We start from the raw sequence: 21,157 nt of genomic DNA, 5'->3' as shown, positions 1-21,157 counted from the left end.
CAGTGTTTGAAAAATCTAACACCTGTTTATGATAACTTACCACAAATAAGAACAGAAGAGAAATACCTTCACCTGATAAAGGGAATTTACAACAAACCGATAGCCAGCAGCATAGTTAATGGTAAAAGACTGAACGCCTTTCTGCTAAGATCAGGAACAGCACAAGAATGTCAGCTCTTGCTGCTTCTAGTCAACACTGTGCTAGAGTTCTGGACAGTCCAATCAGGAAAGAAAAAAATAAAAGGCGTCAAGATTGAAAAGGAAGAAGTAAAACAGTCTTTGTTCACAGACGATACGATCTTGTGTGTGGAAAATTCTAAGGAATTTGTGCATGTGTGCGTACACATATTGCTAGAACTAATAAATGAATTTATAAGGTTGTAGAAATATAAGATTAACATAACAAAAATCAGTTATATTTCTATAAACTAGCTGTAAACAGTCTGAAAAGGAACTTCTGAAAGCAATTCTATTCACAGTAGCATCAAAAAGAATACAATAGCTAGAAATAAATTTATCAAAAGAAGTGCCAGATTTGTACATTGAAAATTACAAAATATTGTTAAAGGAAAGTAAAGAATATGTAAATAAATAAAAATACATTCTATATTTATAGATTGGAGACAATATTATTAAGATGACAGTTTTCTGCAAATTGCTTTGTAGATTCAGTACAAACCCTATCAACATCCCAGCTGGCTTTTTTTTTTTTTTTTTTTTTTTTTGCTTTTGAAAAACTACCTGAAAATTCGTATGGAAATACAAGGTGGAAGAACAACCAAAATGGTCTTGGAAAAGAAGAACAGAGTTAGAATACTTACACTTCCAGAGTTTGAATCTTAGTGCAAAGCTATAGTAGTAAAGATTCTGTGATACTGGTTTGAAGACCAACATATAGATCAATGGAACAGAGTTGAGAGTTCATAAATAAACCCTTACATTTATGGTCCATTTATTTTTGACAAATTCAGTGGGGGAAAGAAAAATGTTTGTTAAAATGTTAAGAGGACAATTGGATATCCATAAGCAAAAAGATGAATTCAGTCCCTTACCTTACACCGTACACAAGTAGATCTAAATATAAAAGGTAAACTGATAAAACTCTTAGAAGAAAAAAATACATAAATCTTTCTTAATGGCACCAAGGTATAACCTGTAAAAGAAACAAATCCATGCTTTGGACTTTATCAAAATTAAATTTCATGCTTCAAAAGATACCTCTGAGAAAGTGAGAAGACAAGCCACAGACTGGGAGAAGATATATGCAAATCATGTGTCTGGTAAAGGACTTATATCTAGAATATACAAGTACTTTTAGAACTCAATAAGAAGACAACCTAATTTTTTAAATGGGTAAAATATATTAATAGGTATTTTACCCAAGAAGATCTATGAACAACCAGTAAAATCTTTTATGAACCCATGAAAAGATACTTGACAGCATGGTTACTAGAGAAGCTCAAAGCCACAAGATACCACCTCTCACCCTCTAGGATGGCTATAATGAAAAAGACAGACAATAATAAGTGTTGACAAGGATGTGTGGAGATACTGGAACTCTCATATACTGCTCGTGAAAATGCGAAATGTCACAGCCACTGTGGAAAACAGCATGGCAGTTTCTGTAAAAATTAAATGTGACTTATATAACCCAGCAATTGCACTCCTACGTATCTGCCCAAGAGAAATGAAAGCATGTCCACACAAAGACTTGTGTGCAAACGTTCATAATAACATTATTTACAATTTCCAAACCAGAAACAATCCAAATGTCTATCAACTTGTGACAAGATAAACAAAATCTGGCAATGTAATGCTCAGTCAGGAATAAAAAGGAGCAAAATACTGATACATGCTACAACATGGATGATCCTCAAAAGCACTATGTTAGGAGAAAGAAGCCAGATGCAGGAAACCATGTATTTATGATTCTATTTACATGAAATATCCAGAAAAAGGCAAATATCTAGAGACAGAAAATGAAGTCATTGCCTTAGGTTGGGGCTGGACATGGGGAGTGACTGCAAATGTGCACGAGGTTTATTTTGGGGGTGCTGAAAATATTCTAGAATTAGTGGTGATGGTTATACAGTGCTGTAAATTTATTAAAGTCACTTAAAAAATTAGCTGTCAGTGATTTCTATGTAGGCATTAAAGAATTGATTATGACTCCCAAACCAAATGGTAAGCATGCATATATCCCCTAAAGTACTTAGGTTACCCCTCAAGAGAACCTTATATTCTTTTCAGATTTTGGACCCCCAAATAATAGTTGACATTTGCACACTGCTTTATTGCTTACTTAATAAATCCTTTTGTCATGTTAATATTCAGTATGTCTCCATGTGAGGTGAGGTTCTTTATTTACCCTGTCTTTCTAGTAAACAATATCTCTCAATTTTGGAATTCAGTCTACTTATTGATAAATTTTCTGGGGGAAGAAATTTTTTTCTCACTGTATTTTGCTCATAATATGTTTTCTTTATGCAGCATGGCTGAAATTTTTCTAGCAAAGTAATTGTCCATTTATGTAATGGATGAGATTGTTGGTGGAGAAACAAGTACAATTTATTCTTACTAAATTGGCAAACTGTCCTTGAACTGCTGGGAAGTGTTGTGCCCCAAGCGGTTGAACCCCCCGCTCTCAGGTGGGATAGGAGCTGTTCAAGCCATTCAAGCCTCTGGGGAAGGCAATCAGCCTGAGCGTGAGAAATGGGCCTCATTGCTCACCCAAAGCCTTGTAGGAACTGCACCTGGAAAGTTCTGACATTCCCCCTACACACACACACACACACACTGCTCGTGTTATATAAGGATCATCAATCGATGTATTTGCGTTTCCAATCATAATTCTATATGGCCAAAGCTCACTCTTTATTAAATGGTGCTAAACATACATAATACTTTTTCTTCCTTTTTCTTTTTTCAAAAATTCTGTTATATATACTCTGATGCTCAGAAACCCAATGGACCGATAACAAGGGAAGAATTTCGACATATTCTAAATTGCGTGGCTATAAAACTAAGTGATTCGGAATTCAAAGAACTAATGCAAAGGCTTGACCCTGGGAACACTGGAGTGGTCAACATCAGCGTGTTTATTGATCTGGTTGAAAAGAACTCTAGGGTGAGTTTTGTAACAACTTCCTGTTTGTTTTTCTCTTCCTGCCAGGAAATATCAGTATTCCTAATAAGAGATGCAGGTGAAATATAGTTTAAATAAATTAACGACTTCCCAGTTTTCAACTCAGTCATTTCAAGTAAGGGTCCAGTGTTCAAGCATTGTTTGATTTTAACGTTTAGTTTCTGAATCTTAAAAAAGGATGGTAATGGACATTTCTGAAAACCCATCCCTGAACAAGAGCCCTTTATATACAGGATGTAACTGGTACCACCTCGACAGCACTCCTCTTGCAGGCATGTCTTATTTATTTATTTATTTATTTAGTGTTGTTCTTGTTTTTTTCTTGAGATGGAGTCTTGCTCTGTTGCCCAGGCTGGAGTGCAGTGGCATGATCTCGGCTCCCTGCAGCCTCCGCCTCCCGGGTTCAAGCAATTCTCCTGCCTCAGGCTCCCGAGTAGCTGGGACTACAGGCACGTGCTGCCACGCCCGGGTAATTTTTGTATTTTTAGTAGAGACAGGGTTTCACCATGTTGGCCAGGCTGGCCTTTATCTCCTGACCTCGTGATCCACCTGCCTCAGCCTCCCAAAGTGCAGGGATTACAGGCGTGAGCCACCACACCTAGCCACAACCATGTCTTTAAAAGGAGTATTTGTGAGTGATTACTGTGGTTCTCATTCATATTTTTAGAGTTTCATACCCTACGTTGGTTCAACTTTAAAAAAATAACTGCTTATTGCCTTTAGTGACTAGCATTTGCCTTTAGCATTTGTTTCTTTTGACTGAAAAGTTAATAGTTTTATTATTAGAAATGCTTCTATAACTTTAATAGCTGTTAGCATTAAAACAATTTTAAGAACTTTATCAGATTCATTTCAGATAGTGCATGCAATAGGCTTTAACAGATTCTTATTGAAATGTTTTTTAAAAAAGCTTCCTTTAACAGGTACAAATTAGCTTTGAATTTTAGATTTTTGAAGTTGGCATCCCTATGAATCAAATTCAAACCAGTAATATCACGAGACGCACTCTTTCCCTAAAGGTGATGTTTCTGCTGAATGGGTCTGAATGGGGTACCTGGCTTTGGGGAAAGCTTTAAGATGGTTTAGCTGAAGCCAGCTGCATTCTGTTCTGATGGTTTCTGTGCAAAGTGCAATTTATTCATCATCAATAAATCCTTTCCATCTGTCATGGTTTTGCATCAAGGTCTTGGGAAGATATTATGGCATACTTCTTGGTTTAAAATGGGACAGTTTATTGGAGCGAAAGTGTCATATTTAAATTACCTCCTCTTGGTACATGTAGACATTTTCTAACAACTTTTTGGAGATAATTTTAATAGGCCACAATACATAACTTATTCAAATGTTTTGTGATTACACAAGTAACAGAAATTCTTTGTAGATTAGAACATATCCCAAACTACAAAGGTGAAAATAATGATAAAAATCCGAAATCCCAATACTCAGAGATAGTTACACAGTTAACATTGTGATAAATTTTCTTCTGCTCTTTGTGTGTGGGTGGGCACAGTTTTTTGTTTACATGGTTGAACTCACTCTTTGTATGACTTTGTATATTCCATTTTTTCAGCTTCACATTATATGATGAGCCTTTCCCCCTCACCCCACAGCATTAAAAACCCATCATAAACAAGATTGTCAATGGTATCTTACAGTGTTCTGTGCACGTCCTTGTCACTGGGGCAGCTGGGCTGTTTCTCTTCTTCCTTTCATTATGCTGGACATCTTTGTGCACAGATCTCCATTCATATCTAAATATTTCCTTAGAATAGATTTGAGAAGTGGAAATACTGGCCCAAAAGGTGTGGGCATTCTTATGTTGCTGGATACATATATCCAGACATATTGTATATTCAGTTATATATTATAATTACATCATATATTACATATTATTATATTTTTACAATTATTATATTAATTAATTACATCTTGGTACCTGCTTTTTTGTATCACTTTATGATTATTGCTTTAGTATATATTTCTAGAAATGGAATTATTGTATATATTATACTTTATTTAACAATATTGAATTATGTATATTATATATGCAGATATATCCAGATATATAATATAATTATCATATAAATATACTATATCTGGATATATATAGACATTTGTACACTGCTTTATTGCTTAATAAATCCTATATTATAATTATATGATACTATATTATTATATAATTATGCTACATAATTATATTATATTATAGCATACGTTATGTAACATATAACATAGTTATATATACATAGTTATATGATATATAGTATATTACAAATTAGCTATATTATGTATCAACTATATTACTATATTATATACTATAATTTAGTATAATGTATATAAAATTCCTTTATGCATAAAAGGCCTTGTGATCTGTTTTGCTAGACAGTGGGTCAGAATAGGCTGACCGTTGGTGTTGGCTGTACCCCGTACCTGTCCCGCATAAGTGATAGATGCATGTGTGAACCTGTGCACCCATGCCATGTATGTGGCGTATGGATGCCTGAGCATGTGCCTTGACTCAGTTTACTGCCGGTGCTTCAGAGTCAGATCAAGCCTGGTGGCCAGGGAATAGAGGGAGCCGGTCAGGGTAGGAGCTTGTGCACCTGCGTTCGACTCCCTGCCTCCACCTCTTATTAGCTGTGACCTGGGGCAAATAATTTACCTCTCTAAGACTCATTTCTTTACCTGTAAAACCAGGTTGATTATGGTACCACCTTGTAAGGTTGTTGGGAATTTAACAGGATAATGCGCATAAAATGTTAAGAATCTGTTTTCTTTAAAAACAAAATGTAGACACGTAAGCAATCCCTTCTCCACGTGGCAAGTGGTGTGATCTTTGTTTAGTATAAAACAGATCATGTCTGTCTTCACGCCTTCACCTTTCCAATGGCTTTCTGGGAAGGCCTCTTCATCCAGTTCCTCAGGCTCCCTGGCTGCCCCTCTCAGGCTTTGACGTGCGCTGCATCTGCTACCTGGGATTCCTTCCAGCTCCTTGTGACCTAGGTTACCATCTCCAGAGCTCAGCGCCCCCAGAGCCTGCACAGGGACCCTCCCAGCCTCAGAGTCACATTTGTGGCCTGATGTGTTCCTGTCTCCACAAAGGCAGAGACCTTTCTGTTATCACTGCCCATTGTACTATAGGGGATAGGCAGTGTCAGGCACACTCACACAATCTATTGAATGAATGAATGAATGAATGAATATGAATGAAGGAATTGGAAAAATTAGAAAACATAGGTGTGCAATAGGCAAAAATAAAAATCACCACTAATTCTAACACCAAAACATTGTTATTTACTGTTATACTTTGCTGTATATTCTTCCAAATCCACATACATGCACACCCATACATCTGTTTTTTAAAAACAGCTTTATTGAAGTGTAATTGATATTCAAAAACTGTACATATTTAATGTATGCAACTTGATGAGTTTGGACACACGCTTCTCTAGATTGTAGCTATTTTATTTAAAAGCAAGACAATATAATGGCTGTTTTTTTTTTTTTTTTTTTTGAGACGGAGTCTCACTCTGTCACGCAGGCTGGAGTGCAGTGGTGTGATCTTGGCTCACTGCAAGCTCCGCCTCCTGGGTTCACGCCACATATAATGACGTTTTAGTCTATATTGTCACTTATTAACATACTGTTAACACTTAATGTCAATGAAAAGTTCTGCTATCTAATTTTATTTTATTTATTTTAGAGACAGAGTCTCACTCTGTTGCCCAGGCTGGAGTGCAGTGACATGACCTTGGCTCACTGCAACCTCCGCCTCCTAGGTTCAAACAATTCTCCAGCGACAGCCTCCTGAGTAGCTGGGATTACAGGTGCACCACCATGCCCAGCTAATTTTTGTGTTTTTAGTAGAGATGGGGTTTCACCATGTTGGCCAGGGTAGTCTCAAACTCCTGACCTCGGGTGATCCGCCCACCTCGGCCTCCCAAAGTGCTGGATTACAGGCTTGAGTCACTGTGCCCAGCCTGCTATCTAATTTTAAAAGATACTAAACTGTTATAATTTGGATGTTCATTTGTTTTTTATTTTTAAAATTTCGCTGCAATGAATATCTTGGCACTTGCTTTTTTGTATCACTCTATGATTATTTCTTCAGTTTTAAATTTTAAGAAATGAAATTATTGGGTCAAAGAATATGTTTTATTCTATTAATATTTTAATATTTTTTAAAGAGGATGATAGGTATAAAGTACAGAATGCAAAGAACACAAGAGGGGATGCAGTGAAAGGAAGTTTTCTTTTCTCTGCCAGCCCCTAGCTACCGGTTCTCTTCCCCAACGGCAGCCTTCGTCGCTGTAGAGTCTAAATTATCATATTGTCAAATAGTATCCAAATGTATCTTGAGACAAAAATACCTTCCAGAAAGTTAGATCAATTTACACTCTCACCATTTCTGAAACCCCCACCTGTGCAGGCAGTTTGCTTACTTTTGCGTTTTCACCATTCTGGTAGGCAAAAATGCCATCTCGTTATTCTACTTTGCATTTATTTCATTTCTAGGTGATGGGTTTTTTTGTGTTTATTGTACTTTTCTTTAAGTGAAAATTAAATGCTATTTTTTTAACTTTTATTTTAAGTTCAGGGGTACAAGTGCGGGTTTGTTACACAGCTAAACTTGTGTCGTGGGGGTTTATTGTACAGATTATTTCATCACCCAGGTATTAAGCCTAGTATTCATTAGTTATTCTATTTTTCCTGATCCTCTCTCTCCTCCCAACCTCCATCCTCATTCTCCTGAGGGTGAAAATTCTCTTGTTCTCCAATAGGCCCCAGCGTGCATTGTTCTTCTCTATGTGTGCATGTGTTCTCATCATTTAGCTCCCACTTATAAGTGAGAACATGTGGTATTTGGTTTTCTCTTGCTGTGTTAGCTTGCTAAGGAAAATGGCCTCTACTCCATCTATGTCCCTGCAAAAGACGTGATCTCATTCTTTTTTATGGCTGCATAGTATTTCAAGTTAAGTGTTACAGTCTTTACTTTCAGATGGGTATTAGAGTGCAAACTCCATTGTTCAAGGTCTCAACACTAATGGCTAATTAGGGACAGAGCTAGGATTCAAGTCCAGGTCCACCTGCCTCCAATGCTCCTAATGACTTTCATGAGTGGTATTTATTTATATATCTTCTCTTTCCCAATTAGATGAGAAAAACATCTCCCTGTACAGATACTAAGACACCTTTCCTTCTGGCCTGGGATTCAGTAAGTAACACGTGCCTTCTTTGTGCAGATGCCTTCCTATATGGTTTGAGGTTACTGTTACAAAAGGTTACAGATGTACAGCTTAGGAAATGTGTTTGTTCTTTAATGTTAGGTGGAAGAAATCGTTCATGATACAATTACTAGGAACCTACATGCTTTTTATAATATGCTACGCGCATATGACCTTGGAGACACAGGGCTCATTGGCCGAAATAATTTCAAGAAAATCTTGCACGTCTTCTGCCCATTTTTAACGAATGCACATTTCATAAAGTAAGTTTTATGTAACAAAATTAATTCATGTCATGTTTTTCATAAGGCCTGTTCCATAATTCTAAACCTTTTCTGTGTTTTTGAAATATTAATAGGTAATATTGATAATAACTGCTATTTACTGAATCCTTGCTAAGCACTGGACATCGCTTAAGAGTTTGACATGCATTATATGATATAGTCCTTATCACAGCCATGTAAGGTAGCTAACATTATTCCTTTCTACGGACAAAGAAACTGAGGTCTGGAGAAGTTAAATACTCACTCCAATTTGCACAGCTGGTGAGTTGTGAGGCCTGGGTTCCCTCCTGGGGCTGTATGATTCCTGAGCTCTCTTTTTTCTTCTTGCAAGCAAATATCTTTCCTTTATTTTTTAGTAATATCTTGTAAGATATTGTTCAATATGCAAAGATTTCATCTCAGCTCTTGTGGAATGGAGATATTTTGTGTGTACGAGTTGCAACAGTGAAATATGCTGCCTTCTGATAGAGCAAGAGCTTCGTGTACTTTTAAAACCACAATGATCAAATATTGATAACCGAGCAATATAATGATACGCAGTCAACTCATGGAGAAACCCCATCTCTACCAAAAATACAAACTTAAGCCGGGTGTGGTGGCACATGCCTGTAATCCCAGCTACTTGGGAGGCTGAGGCAGGAGAATCGCTTGAACCCGGGAGGCAGAGGTTGCAGTGAGCCGAGATCGCCCCATTGCACTCCAGCCTGGGCAGCTAGAGCAAAACTCCGTCTCAAAACAAAAATCAAAAACAAAAGTCAACCAACCAAACAAACGAAAAACCACTTTGCAGTCCCATTGCCATTAGGAACCATGCAGATGGTTCCTAGGCCCTCCATGAGCCTCTCATCTCTCAGGGGCTGAGACTGTGCAACCAGGTTGCCTAGGCTGAATTAGTTCCAAACCTGGGCGAGAGACTTAACCTCTCCAAGTCTCTGTTTCTTCATCCAGATATTTCTTACTAGAGTTGTGATAAGGATCAAATGAGATCTTATACACAAAGCCTTACTACCTCAGGGCCAAGCATGTGGTGAGGCCTCAGCCAGTGTTTGCTGCTGCCGCTGCTGCTGGTCTCAGCTCCAGCTATGCTGACCTGCTTTCCACTCCTTGAAAACTCTGGGCCCTGTCTTGCCTCTGGACTTTTAGACCGTCTTTCCCTCTGTTCCAAATGAACAGTCTCTCCCAGCTGACCAGAGTTCAGTGAGGTAGGTGTTGTTCTGGTTTGTTCACAGTTGTGGCAACAGTAGTTAGCACAGTGCTTCATACATAGCCACATGAATATTTACGGGAGCGATTATGATACTAGTGAGCACTTATTGAGCAAAGTGTGGCTTCAGAGCTCATGCTCAGCCCCCAGCTGTATGTAGATCATCATAAGGATACCATAGTACTGTTATTACAGCTGCGATTTATTAAGCACGTATACATAGAGCATGTCAGCGCCAGCGCTAACAGTTTTATGTGGATCGTCCCATTGGTCATTGCAGCAGTCCTTGGTACTTTTATTATCTGCATGTCACAGATAAGGAAACTGAAGCACAGCAAGGGTAGGGAATGTGGTTCTCAGCACTTTTGGTCTCGGGACAGTTTTATACTCTGAAGAATTATCGAGGACCTCAAAGGCTGTTTCTCATATGGAGTATGTCCTTATATACCGTATCAGAAATTAAAACTGAGACATTTTTAAAGTGTCATTGCAGAAAGAAGTGTACTTCCTTGCTATGCTTTCATATAGGCTCAGGGAAAACTTTGGAATTTCAAAATAGTGGTTTGTTGGACAATAATGAGGTTATAGCAGTTATAGCAAGTGTAACTGAAGGTCTCTAGTAGAGAGCACGGTAGAAAGGCTATAAAGAAACTGAGTTAATCACTGAAAACCTACTCCTAGTTCCTCATTTACACCCTAAGCCTACAACCTTAAAAATGTTAGAAAACACAGCCTACACAAGAATACATTTTATTTGTGGTCAGAGTGAGGACATGATCACACGTGTTGCCTCTGACGAACTCGACTCTATATGCATAGAAGAATTGAGTGAAAAAGGCAAATCACACCTCAGTGTTAATAGAAAAATAGTTCTAGTCTCACTGATGCTCTGGAAGTATCCTCAGACCATATTTTGTGAGCCCCTGCCTTTAGTCATATAATTTTTTATAATTCCTTTTTTACATTTACTACATCTGCATTGCAGTATACTTTATATACAATACGCTGCACACATTTAAATGATACAATGTGATGAAATTCATCATGTGTCAATATCCATAAAATCATCCCAAGATGTCAATCAAGATATCAAATATTTTCACCCCAAAAATCTTCTATGTGCCCTTTAGCAATTCATCATCACTCCCTCCTCCCACCTCCATGAAAACACTGATCTGCTGTCTTTCATGGTAGATTACTTTGTGTTTTCTAGGACTTTATGTAAATGGAAGCACACAAGATATTCTCTTTTTTGTCTGGCTTTATTCACTAAGCATAACAATTTTGTGATTCATTCATTTTGTTTTATATATACCAACAGTTCTTTCCTTTTCACTGCTGAGTAGTATTCCATTGAATGGATTTAGCATAGTTTGTGTATACATTCATCTCTTGATAGGTATGTGGTTTGTTTCTAGTTTCTGACTATTACCAATAAAACTGTATATGTACTGTTTGGTTATTACAAATAAAGCTGTATATATTTGTGTAGACACACATTTTCATTTTTCTTTGGTAAATGCCTAAGAATAGAGTGGTTGTACCGTTTTACATTCCCACCAGCAGTGGCTGAAAGTTGTAGTTACTTGCATCTTCACTAACACTTGGCAGGGTCATTCTTTTCCATTTTGGTTACTCTACTGAGTGTGTTTTAATTATTTTTTAAAATTCAGACTCTGCAGTAAGATCCAGGACATTGGTTCAGGAAGAATCCTTTACAAGAAACTTTTGGCACACATAGGAATTGATGGCCCACCCACTGTCTCTCCAGTTCTTGTTCCCAAGGATCAGCTGTTAAGTGAACATTTACGAAAAGATGAACAGCAGCAGCCAGATCTTTCTGGGAGGTAAAATTAAGCAAAATGAATGCACATATCAAAACCACAGTGTCTGTCATGGAATAGGTATTTAATAACTATTTGTTGACTGAGTCTTTTAATATTTCATTTTATAAATAAGAAAGATGGCACACTAGAAAGACAGTGATTCGAGTCAGGGAATTTTAGAGCAAGCAGAGATCTTAGGAATTATTGAATTTACCTTTTAAATTTAGAAATGAAAACACTGATGTCTGAGAGGTTTGGGGACTTGGCTCAGAAACTTAGTGACTGGCCTGGGTCAAGAATCCGGGACTCCTGACTCCCAGAGACAATCTGTAGCTTCTCTATTACATACCCGCATTCACATTTACTCTCTTCCAGAAGCTTAGATTCCTTACCACCATTTAATATCCTTACCACCATTTAATATTTATTGCAACGTACATCCATTAAACCAGTTAACTTTTTTTAATATGAATGATAGAATGGTTAAAATGATTTCCAAATTGAATTGTAACAATAAAACATACTTAGTAAATCTATAAAAAATTAGCCTGATGAATATTCTAACTCTTCTTCCTTTTAAAAATATAGGTTTAGTTTAATGAAAAGATATTATTTTAACTTGCTCATTCATAGCTTATAATAAATTCATAATGAAAGGTAAAATGTAGAACTATTCAGCAGACTTCATTTTGTCATAGCCCTTTTAAAAAGTTCTTAAGTAAAGAGCAATGGGAGTATTTTAATGATATGCTAATTACATTTGAATACCTGGGCTTTTCAGTAATAGCAGCTTTATAAATGGGCATAAAGATGGTATTTTAAGAGACGGGTTAAATATTCCATGATAAGATATGTCTGCTTCCTAAAACTGGTGAAAGAAGCAATGGCAATGAAACATTTCATAAAATGTAGCTTTCCGGAGAGCTCTTAAAAATCAAGAGACGCAGCAGGAAAGGAATAGAAGTCCATTCTCCATGACTGTCTCAGAGCTCTTTTTTCCCCAAAAATATGGGACCCAAGAGACTTCCAGAGAGCTGAGGAAATCACTGTCCTGCAAACACCCATGCCCACACTCTCAGACACATCCACTCTGACACTCACAGAACAGCACATTCAATTTGTATTTTATAAATCAAATTGATTTATGGAGTAACTGTGGACTTCCCTTCATTTCCATGGACGTTTGATGACTTCCTTGATCTAGTTACCACAAAACAGCCTATTTCTTTCATTTAAAGCTTTCTAATGGGCTCTGACTTTAAATTTTTCCACTTCACAAAAAATATCCTTTTTCAACCCTGTGTGCCCAATCACATGCCACCTTTGGCCAGCTCAAAGCATAATTGAAAATCTCTAGGACAATAATATTGTCTCCCTTCAAGTCCCCCCTGCCCCCAGCCTGCCACTGTATATGGGCTTTCACTTGGACACTGTGCTGGGGACCTCCAGTTCTGGCCCTGGAACCCACCAGCCAGGGGAGGGTAAGAAGTCCCTGAGTCACTCCACCCTTCCCAGCTAGTGAACCGAGGATGGGAAACTTTCTTACTGTCACGGGTTACATGGAAATGGGCGCAGTCTGGAGGAAGCACCCTGCCTGTGTCCGTTGGGACACCGGGTCTAAATGTCTGCTTGTGATTTTAGAACCAAGCCCACGGAGAATAAAACCACCCGGATCAAGAAGATGACCACAGAAGAAGTGATTGAAAAATTCAAAAACTGTATACAGCAGCAGGACCCAGAATTCAAAAAACGATTTCTTGACTTCAGCAAGGAGCCTAATGGAAAAATTAACGTGCATGACTTTAAGAAGGTAGGAGAATGGATTTCTCTTCGTTTCCTTCCTGCAAAAGTTGAGTTGTTTTCTTATACTAACATGCTTTAAAGGACAATGGCTTATCCCAGGATGCAGCAGATCCATTTCTAGGCATCTTTCAACAATTTAAAAGGATTTTTTTTTTTTTTTTTGGCCAAAAAATTGTCATTGGCACATTTCTTAGAGAATACTTTCAACATGGATGTGGCCAGCCTTTGATATTTACACTTTTACATATCGGAAGCATTTATTGACGTAGTTTGGCTCTCTGCTCCATGCCTGGCACTGGGCATCATGGGGCGGCCTGCGGGTGGGAGTACAAAGCCACTCCGGCCCCCGCCTGCCAGTGGAGAGTTCCCAGTCACAGAGCTGTGGTTTGTTCCTCTAGAATGAAAAAAAAAAAAAAAAACAATCTGGCAGTGAAATATGGGAAACTCAGAGTGCTGATTTGCATGTGCTTATGGGAACTGGTGAGTTTCTGCCAGAAAGGGCTCAGCTTGAAGGGTTCTGCATAGACTTCTCAGGAATTAATTTAAATGATTGCTTAAAATTCCGATTACGATCCCTCTAGCTAATCATCCTCAGCTATTTTTAAGGAAAGCATTTCAGTTAATATGTAGCAGTGTCCATGTGGACAAATTTAGAAGAAGGCAATGAAATATATTTCCAAGAAGAGAATAATTACATCAGTGGCCCCTTTATCTGGTGCCTGCCCCACTGCCGGGCATAGGAATGGGCTCTTTATGGATCTTATTTCTAAGCCTCCAGAATGCAGCATCGCGGGGGAGCATGGCCTGGAGGAGGGAGCAGGGCTACAGGCACAGAAATGGCCTAGGTGGCTATTGACATAGTCTAGACCTTCTCCCCTCCTCAGCCAGAACAAGACAAGACGTGGAGGGTCTTTTGTTGTCTGAGCATATGGGAAGAGCCAGGAGAATAGATTCAAGAAAGACTCAGGCATGAGGAGTTGAGGATAGGAAATGAGGGATACAGCATAAGACATCAGGGAATAGGCCAGGTGCGGTGGCTCACGCCTGTAATCCCAGAAGTTTGGGAGGCCGAGGCAGGTGGATCACTTGAGGTCAGTAGTTTAAGACCAGCCTGGTCAACATGGCAAAACCCCATCTCTACTAAAAATACAAAAATTAGCCAGGTGTGGTGGTGCGTGCCTGTAATCCCAGCTACTCGGGAGGCTGAGGCAGAAGAATTGCTGGAACCCAGGAGGTGGAAGTTGCAGTGAGCTGAGATCACGCCACAGGTGACAGAGCAGGACTCAGTCTCAAAAAAAAAAAAAAAAAAAAAAAAAAAAAGGAATAAGGGAGAGGAAATGTTTAAAGACATTCCCAGATTTCTGGCTTGGGGACCAGGTGGCCGGTAACCAGTCATTGATGATTTTGATGAGAGCAGTTTCGATGGAGTGAGTGGTAGCTGTGGAGCTGAATTTCAGGGGCTGAAAACTGAATGAGGGCCAATCTGACTCCCTCCATCCCTGCCCATGTGGGGCCCTTTGTCCTCGACTGTATTTCACCCTGAACTACGTGGCACGCGTCCTTGCCCATAATGCATAATGATCTTGAACTCTCACAATGCTCTGCATTCTTGATTCTTAAACTCAGTTCTCACGTTCATGGGAAACTAAGAATCCCTAGTCTGCCCCTGGTTTTTCAGAGTGGAAAGTGACTATCTTAGAGAAGTGGCAGTAGATGGTGGGAAGGCAGGGACTAACACCCATGACCTGAGTCTAAGAGCAGCTTCTTACCTGGCCCATCCTTCTGTCACCTGAGAACAACTTTGGGTCATCAGCTCAGTTGCAGGTTCTTCCGGCTTCCGGTTGTACCTGCTGTTGATAAACTAGCATCTCCTGAGTTCATGTCCCAGAGCAACTCCTGAATGTCAGTCTCATGCACCTACCTGTCTACCTGCCTTCTCCATGTGGGCCCAGCCAAAGAGGGGCTGCTCTGCCTACATCCTTCCTGCTCTCAGTCAAAGACAACAACCTTTTTTTCCCCAGTTGCTCAGGCCTAAAATCTAGTTGTCTTTATTGAGTCTCTTCTTCCTCTTGTATCCACATCCAATTCACCAGCAAAGCCTGTTGGCTCCCTTCCAGATAGTTCCAGAATAGATGACCCCACCCCACTTCTTCCCCCAGCGTCTCGCATGTGATTATCACAGCAGTCCCTTCACTGCCTCCCTGCTTCCACCCCAGCCATGCCACAGTTCATTATCAACCCAGCAGCCAGAGCGACCCCTCACTGGAGCCCACCGAGGGCTCCTCAAACACAAACCAGGGCCCGAGACTGGCCTAGGAAACCCTGCATGGTCCAACTGTCTCCCTGACCTCAGCTCTGGTCACCCTCCCCTTGCTCAAGAAACTCCAGCCACATCAGCCCCCTCTCCCCTCAGATATAGGCTGGCTCTTCCTCGGCACTGGCCATGCCCTTTACCAGGATCCTGGCTCCTTGGGTAACTGCATGGCTCTCCCCTCGCCTCCTTCAAGTCTCTGTTCAACTGCTCTTCCTCCACCAAGGTGACCCTGACATTCCCATTGCAAATACAGCCCACCCTCCTCGCCTTCACCTCCTGCATCCTGCTTCCTGTCCACAGCACCTGTGTTGTGTGTTGCACGGCACTCACCACGTCTTTCATTTGTTTCTGCATTCTGTCTGTTTGCTTGCCCTCCCCTATTATAAAATATCCTCCAAAGGTCGACATTTGATCTCTTTTGTGTAGTGATGCTCCCCATGTGCTTTGCGCCCAGTAGGGCCCAGCAAGCATGTATTGAATGAATGAATGTGAAGAGTACATGGCATCCCCAGTGCAGTCCTAAATGAATGCCACCCTGAGGACTGATGGACGTGGGCATTCCCAGATGTGAAGCTGGTTCCTTCACCTGTCTGGGCCAGTGCCCTCCAACCCCCATGCTCTTCTCTGCCCCATGAATTACTCTGGGTGCCAACCCCAAAGGTCAGCTCACTGAACAGCTGCCTTGCTGCGGGCTCCATGGCGGCAACCAGCATGCTCCTGCCCCTTCCTCTTGCCTATCTGCAGGCTTCTCGGAGACCTCCCTGCTGCCTGAAGACATGCCCACAGGGAAGAGAAAGGAAAAGTAGAAACCCAACAAGGACTTTGCCGTAGTCAGTTTGGGCAGCTTTAACAAAGTACCCTGGACTCAGTGGCTTACAGATAATGGAAATTTCTCACAATTCCAGAGGCTGGAAGTCCAGGCTCAAGTGCCAGCATGCTGGGGCTCTGGCAAGGGCCCTCTTCTGGGTGGTACACTGCAGACTTCTCACGACAGCAAGAGGGCAAGAGAGCTCTCTGGGGTCTCTTTGATACGGGCTCTAATCCCATTCACATTGGAAGTTAGCGTCTAAACATGTGAATCCGGGGGAGACACAAACATTCAGTCCATAACAAACTGATACGTTGTGTTTTATCATGAAAAGTAACGATCAATTTGCTGTGAACACAGCGAGGCCAGTTTGCACTAGTTTTCCTCCTAGTGATTTGTTTGGTTTAACCTTTGGGAAAGTCCTCTTGTGACCATTTTTAAAGATCAAGAACAGTGGGGTGATTTTCAACAGTCAGACTTCTATGGACCTGGGTTTGAACTTCATAAGCTTTAAAGCATTATGTAAATATAAATTGTCATAATTACTGGCAGAGATTGTTTATAGATCAGGGTAAATGGCTTTCTTCTACTACTGATGAAATCAAAGTTAGAAATATCATGGGCTTATACAGTAGAAAGAAAGAATTTAGGTTAGACCGGATGTAAGGCTTCCAGATGATAAAGGCTTGGGAATGTTGAATTTCAGTGCTGTGGAAGCCTTTGAACTTGACTTCTCAAGAGAGCTTTAAGTATAGTGGACAATAGTAATTTTGTAATGGCAATAACAGCAATAGTAATTACGATGATGACGATCGTCACTGCTGGAATAATAACGATGATGGTGATGTGATAGTTGCACCTACCATGGACTGAGCCCCTCCAATATTTAGGCATGTGGAATTTGCTTTACTTATGTTATTTCTTCTCCTCACAGGAAGCCTGTAGGCATAGAGTATACACATTTCACAAACAAGGAGACCAAAGCTTAGGACCTATGATACTGGCTCAGTGTTGTTCAGGTGTTAAGCTGTTCAAGAACTTGGACTTGAATTCACGTCTGTCTGTGTCAGACTCAGACCCTTGCTGGGTGTAATGTGGGCCTGGCAGGTGTGAGATAGACTTGCTGGATGTGAACAGGCTTGCAGGATGTACTGCAGGCTTGCTGCATGTAGTAGAGGCTTACCGGGTGTAATTCTGGCATAATTTTGGCTTGCTGGGTAGACTGGGTTTGCTGAGTAATTGATGGCCATGTGTTTCAGTTCCAGTATCTGGCCTCAGAGTTTAGTGAGAAGGGCATTAATTTTAATAACAATACTTTTTAATTCTTCCTGTCCTTTTGGTCATGGATATACAATATTCTTGCCTTCCTCTTCCACCACATCTTATGTGTAACCCCAGTTAGTATACCAAATGGCTATGAAGGTTTGTCCCTGGGGAAGTGGGAGTGAAGGTCTGTGTCACAAACTTCAGGTTTCCTGCCTGAGCATGCGTGTTGTTGTTCATCATTTAAACAGAGGCTGCATTTAGATGTGGGCTGGTAACCTCATACTGTAAATTAGAAGTGCTAATTGTTTATTCCCACCAGCCATCTCCTTCCCTGTGCCATGGCAGAGGGTGGCTGCCTACCCCAGATCAATGAGGGAGAATGGCAGAAATAGAGTCTGCAGGTGGATGGGGCCCTGTGGGTCCCCAGATCCAAGTCCCTGCATTGTTGCTGCTGAGATCACTGTCATTAAGTCCTCACCACTGTGGCCAGAAATATTTTTTCTACTCTATAAATTATTATTATTATTTTGAGATGGAGTCTCACTCTGTCACCCAGGCTGGAGTGCAGTGGCGCGATCTCGGCTCACTGCAACCTCTGCCTCCAGGGTTCAAGCAATTCTCCTATCTCAGCCTCCTGAATAGCTGGGGCTACAGGCGCCTGGCTAATTTTTATATTTTTAGTAGAGACAGGTTTTCACCGTGTTGGCTAACCACGCCTGGCTAATTTTTGTATTTTTAGTAGAAACTGGTTTTCACTATATTGGTCAGGTTCGTCTTGAACTCCTGACCTCAGGTGATCCACCCCGCCTTGGCCTCCCAGAGTGCTGGGATTACAGGCATGCCACCGTGCCCAGCCAATTCTATGAACTATATTTATTAACTATCAATAAGACTTTGCTTCTCCCCTCTTTCCTGTTTAATATAAGACATAGCAGAGCTTCTGATTCATGTGAATTACCAGGACAGCATGCTGAATGGATGCATGCCTCCTGGTGGAGGCAGAACTCACTCGGGGTGAATGAACGCCATGTGCTCTCCATGGTTGGATGTGTGATGTCTACTGTGAGGAGGGGAAGGAGAAGGGCGCTATTCTTTCTGGAACTGTCTAGACCTGTTCTGGGTAGTTGGAAGAATTTCTCACAGTAACCCTGTGATGCAGATTCCCTCTCCCAGGAAATCCTGCCTCCATTTGTTGCTCTGACCATTCACCTCATGGTCTGTCCTTTGACACTTAACATAACAATATTCTGAACTTCTCCACCAAAGAAAATGGCCCTCTTTGACTTTTGCATTTTCTTTCTTTCTTTCTCCCTTCCCTTCCCTCCCCTCCCCTCCCCTCCCCTCCCCTCCCCTCCCCTTCCCTTCCTTGTTTCTTTCTTGGCAGGATCTCACTTTGTCACCCAGGCTGGAGTGCAATGGTGTGATCATGCTCATGTCAGCCTCAATCTCCTAGGCTGAAGTGATCCTCCCACTTCAGCCTCCCAAGTAGCTGGAACTACAGGTGCATGCCACCAGGCCTGAATAATTTTTAAAAAATGTATTGTAGAGATGAGGTCTCACGATGTTGCCCCAGCCACTCTTGAACTCCTGGGCTCAAGAGATCCTCCTGTATTGGCTTCCCAAAGTGCTGGCATTACAGATGTGGGCCACTGTGCCCAGCCGACTCTTGTAGATTTTTAAGTGTCATTTTACATAAATATCAAGTCAAGAACTGGTGAAGTCAGCAAAAACTTTAGGGTGATCTGGAGCCTTTATGTTCTTTTTCTGAATCGTTTCTCTTCCCCTCTCCCTTTTCTTCATATGCTGAATTAGCAGAAAGCCCACAAAACAGTGGTTTAAATAAGAGAGGTGGTTATTTTTGTCTCTGAGAACAGGAGTCCAGATATTGCTGCTGCAGGGCCAGTGCAGCATGTCGTCAGACACCCTGGTTGCTTTTAGCTTTCCACAGCTCCAGGTACATCTTCATACATGCAGGCTAGCTGCCAAAGCACCAGCCACTCTAGATGTTTTGGGCACAGAGATGGGGAGGCGTGAAGGGCAAGGCGCTTGAGCCAGCCAGCTCTTTCTTTTTTAAAAGTTATTTCTTAGATACGCCTCCCAGAAGTTTCCGCTCACATTTTATTGACCAAGACTGTGTTATGTGGCCATACCTATCTATAAGGGGGGTTGGAAAAAATATATGTATATAATTATAAATATATAATTTTATAAATACATAAATATGTATACTTATTTTATATCTATATACAGAAATTGGGGGCTGGGTGTATTAGTATGGAAAAAGCAAGGTTGTGTTCCTATGGGGGAAGGAGGAAATATATATCAGGTAGGCAAATGTGACTGTCTGCCACCCTTTCTCTCAGTAGGCATTTTGAGGGTGCCTGTTGTACACTTAGCATGGCACCAGGCACATGGGGAATGGGGATGTAGCGGAAGGTGCAGTTTCTGACACTGGGGAAATGATTTTGTTGCTTTGGGCCAGTGGCCTACGGGGAACATAAGATGACAAAATACCCAAGGACACATGAGCTAAGATTAGTCTAATTGAGCCATTAGACTAATTGAGCTATACAATCTATCAGGAATTTGAGGGCAGCTTTATCATCCCAGCTTCTTATAATTGGCTGTGTCTGATTTCTTCATTCTCTGTGAACATATTGGACATTGTTCAGCTTACTGTTGTTCTTAGTACCACCTCTGGAGACCCCGCCTCGGCCTCTGGAGACAGACTTGGAGCTGCAGAGCTCATCAGCAAGCTGGCTTAGGGCCCCTGAGACATGCAGTAGGGAGCCAGAGTCTGAAACAGCCCAACCCTGTGTCCCAGATTTCAGCTCCTTTCTCCTGTGCCTGCTCTGAGGCAGGGACATCTCACCCGGCTTAGCCCGAGATGTGCTTTCCTTCCTCTGTGCAGAGCACTTCCTCCCTTCGGCTGCTGTTGAAACTCCCACATCCAGAGAATTTGCCTGCTCTTCACCCACTGCCATGAATTCCCCACACATATTCTTTCCCACCTCGGGGACACAGACCCTAATCTAAAACAAACCCCATGAACACTATTGGTCATCTCATAGCTCTCAGTGGGATAAGCAGACTAAATGATTATGGTAACGGAGTGAATTAGATTGATTGATTGATTGACTGATTGATTTTTGAGACAGAGTATCACCCTGTCACCCAGGCTGGAATGCACTGGCATGATCAGGGCTCACTGCAGCTTCGACCTTCCAGGCTCAAGCAATCCTGCCGCCTCAGCCTCCTGAAGAGCTGGGACCACAGGCATGC

At 41.0% G+C, this 21,157-nt stretch overlaps 1 protein-coding gene across 4 annotated transcripts in view; it reads left to right on the top strand.

Annotated features, from left to right (window-relative positions):
* Positions 1-21,157, top strand: part of EFCAB6 (EF-hand calcium binding domain 6) — a 304,195-nt gene that overhangs the window by 143,966 nt on the left and 139,072 nt on the right. For all 4 annotated transcript variants that reach the window (XM_031934644.1, XM_031934643.1, XM_031934646.1 and 1 more), the window contains 5 exons: positions 2,960-3,127; positions 8,301-8,360; positions 8,473-8,633; positions 11,532-11,705; positions 13,326-13,494. In XM_031934644.1, the coding sequence (XP_031790504.1) occupies positions 2,960-3,127; positions 8,301-8,360; positions 8,473-8,633; positions 11,532-11,705; positions 13,326-13,494 (732 nt within the window). The remainder of the gene's footprint in view (positions 1-2,959; positions 3,128-8,300; positions 8,361-8,472; positions 8,634-11,531; positions 11,706-13,325; positions 13,495-21,157) is intronic.

The sequence above is a fragment of the Piliocolobus tephrosceles genome, chromosome 19 (genome assembly GCF_002776525.5).
Source record: "Piliocolobus tephrosceles isolate RC106 chromosome 19, ASM277652v3, whole genome shotgun sequence".
NCBI classification, from domain to species: Eukaryota; Metazoa; Chordata; class Mammalia; order Primates; family Cercopithecidae; genus Piliocolobus; species Piliocolobus tephrosceles.
The sequence above is the reverse complement of the archived record's forward strand: the minus strand, read 5'-3'. Positions and strand labels throughout refer to the sequence as shown.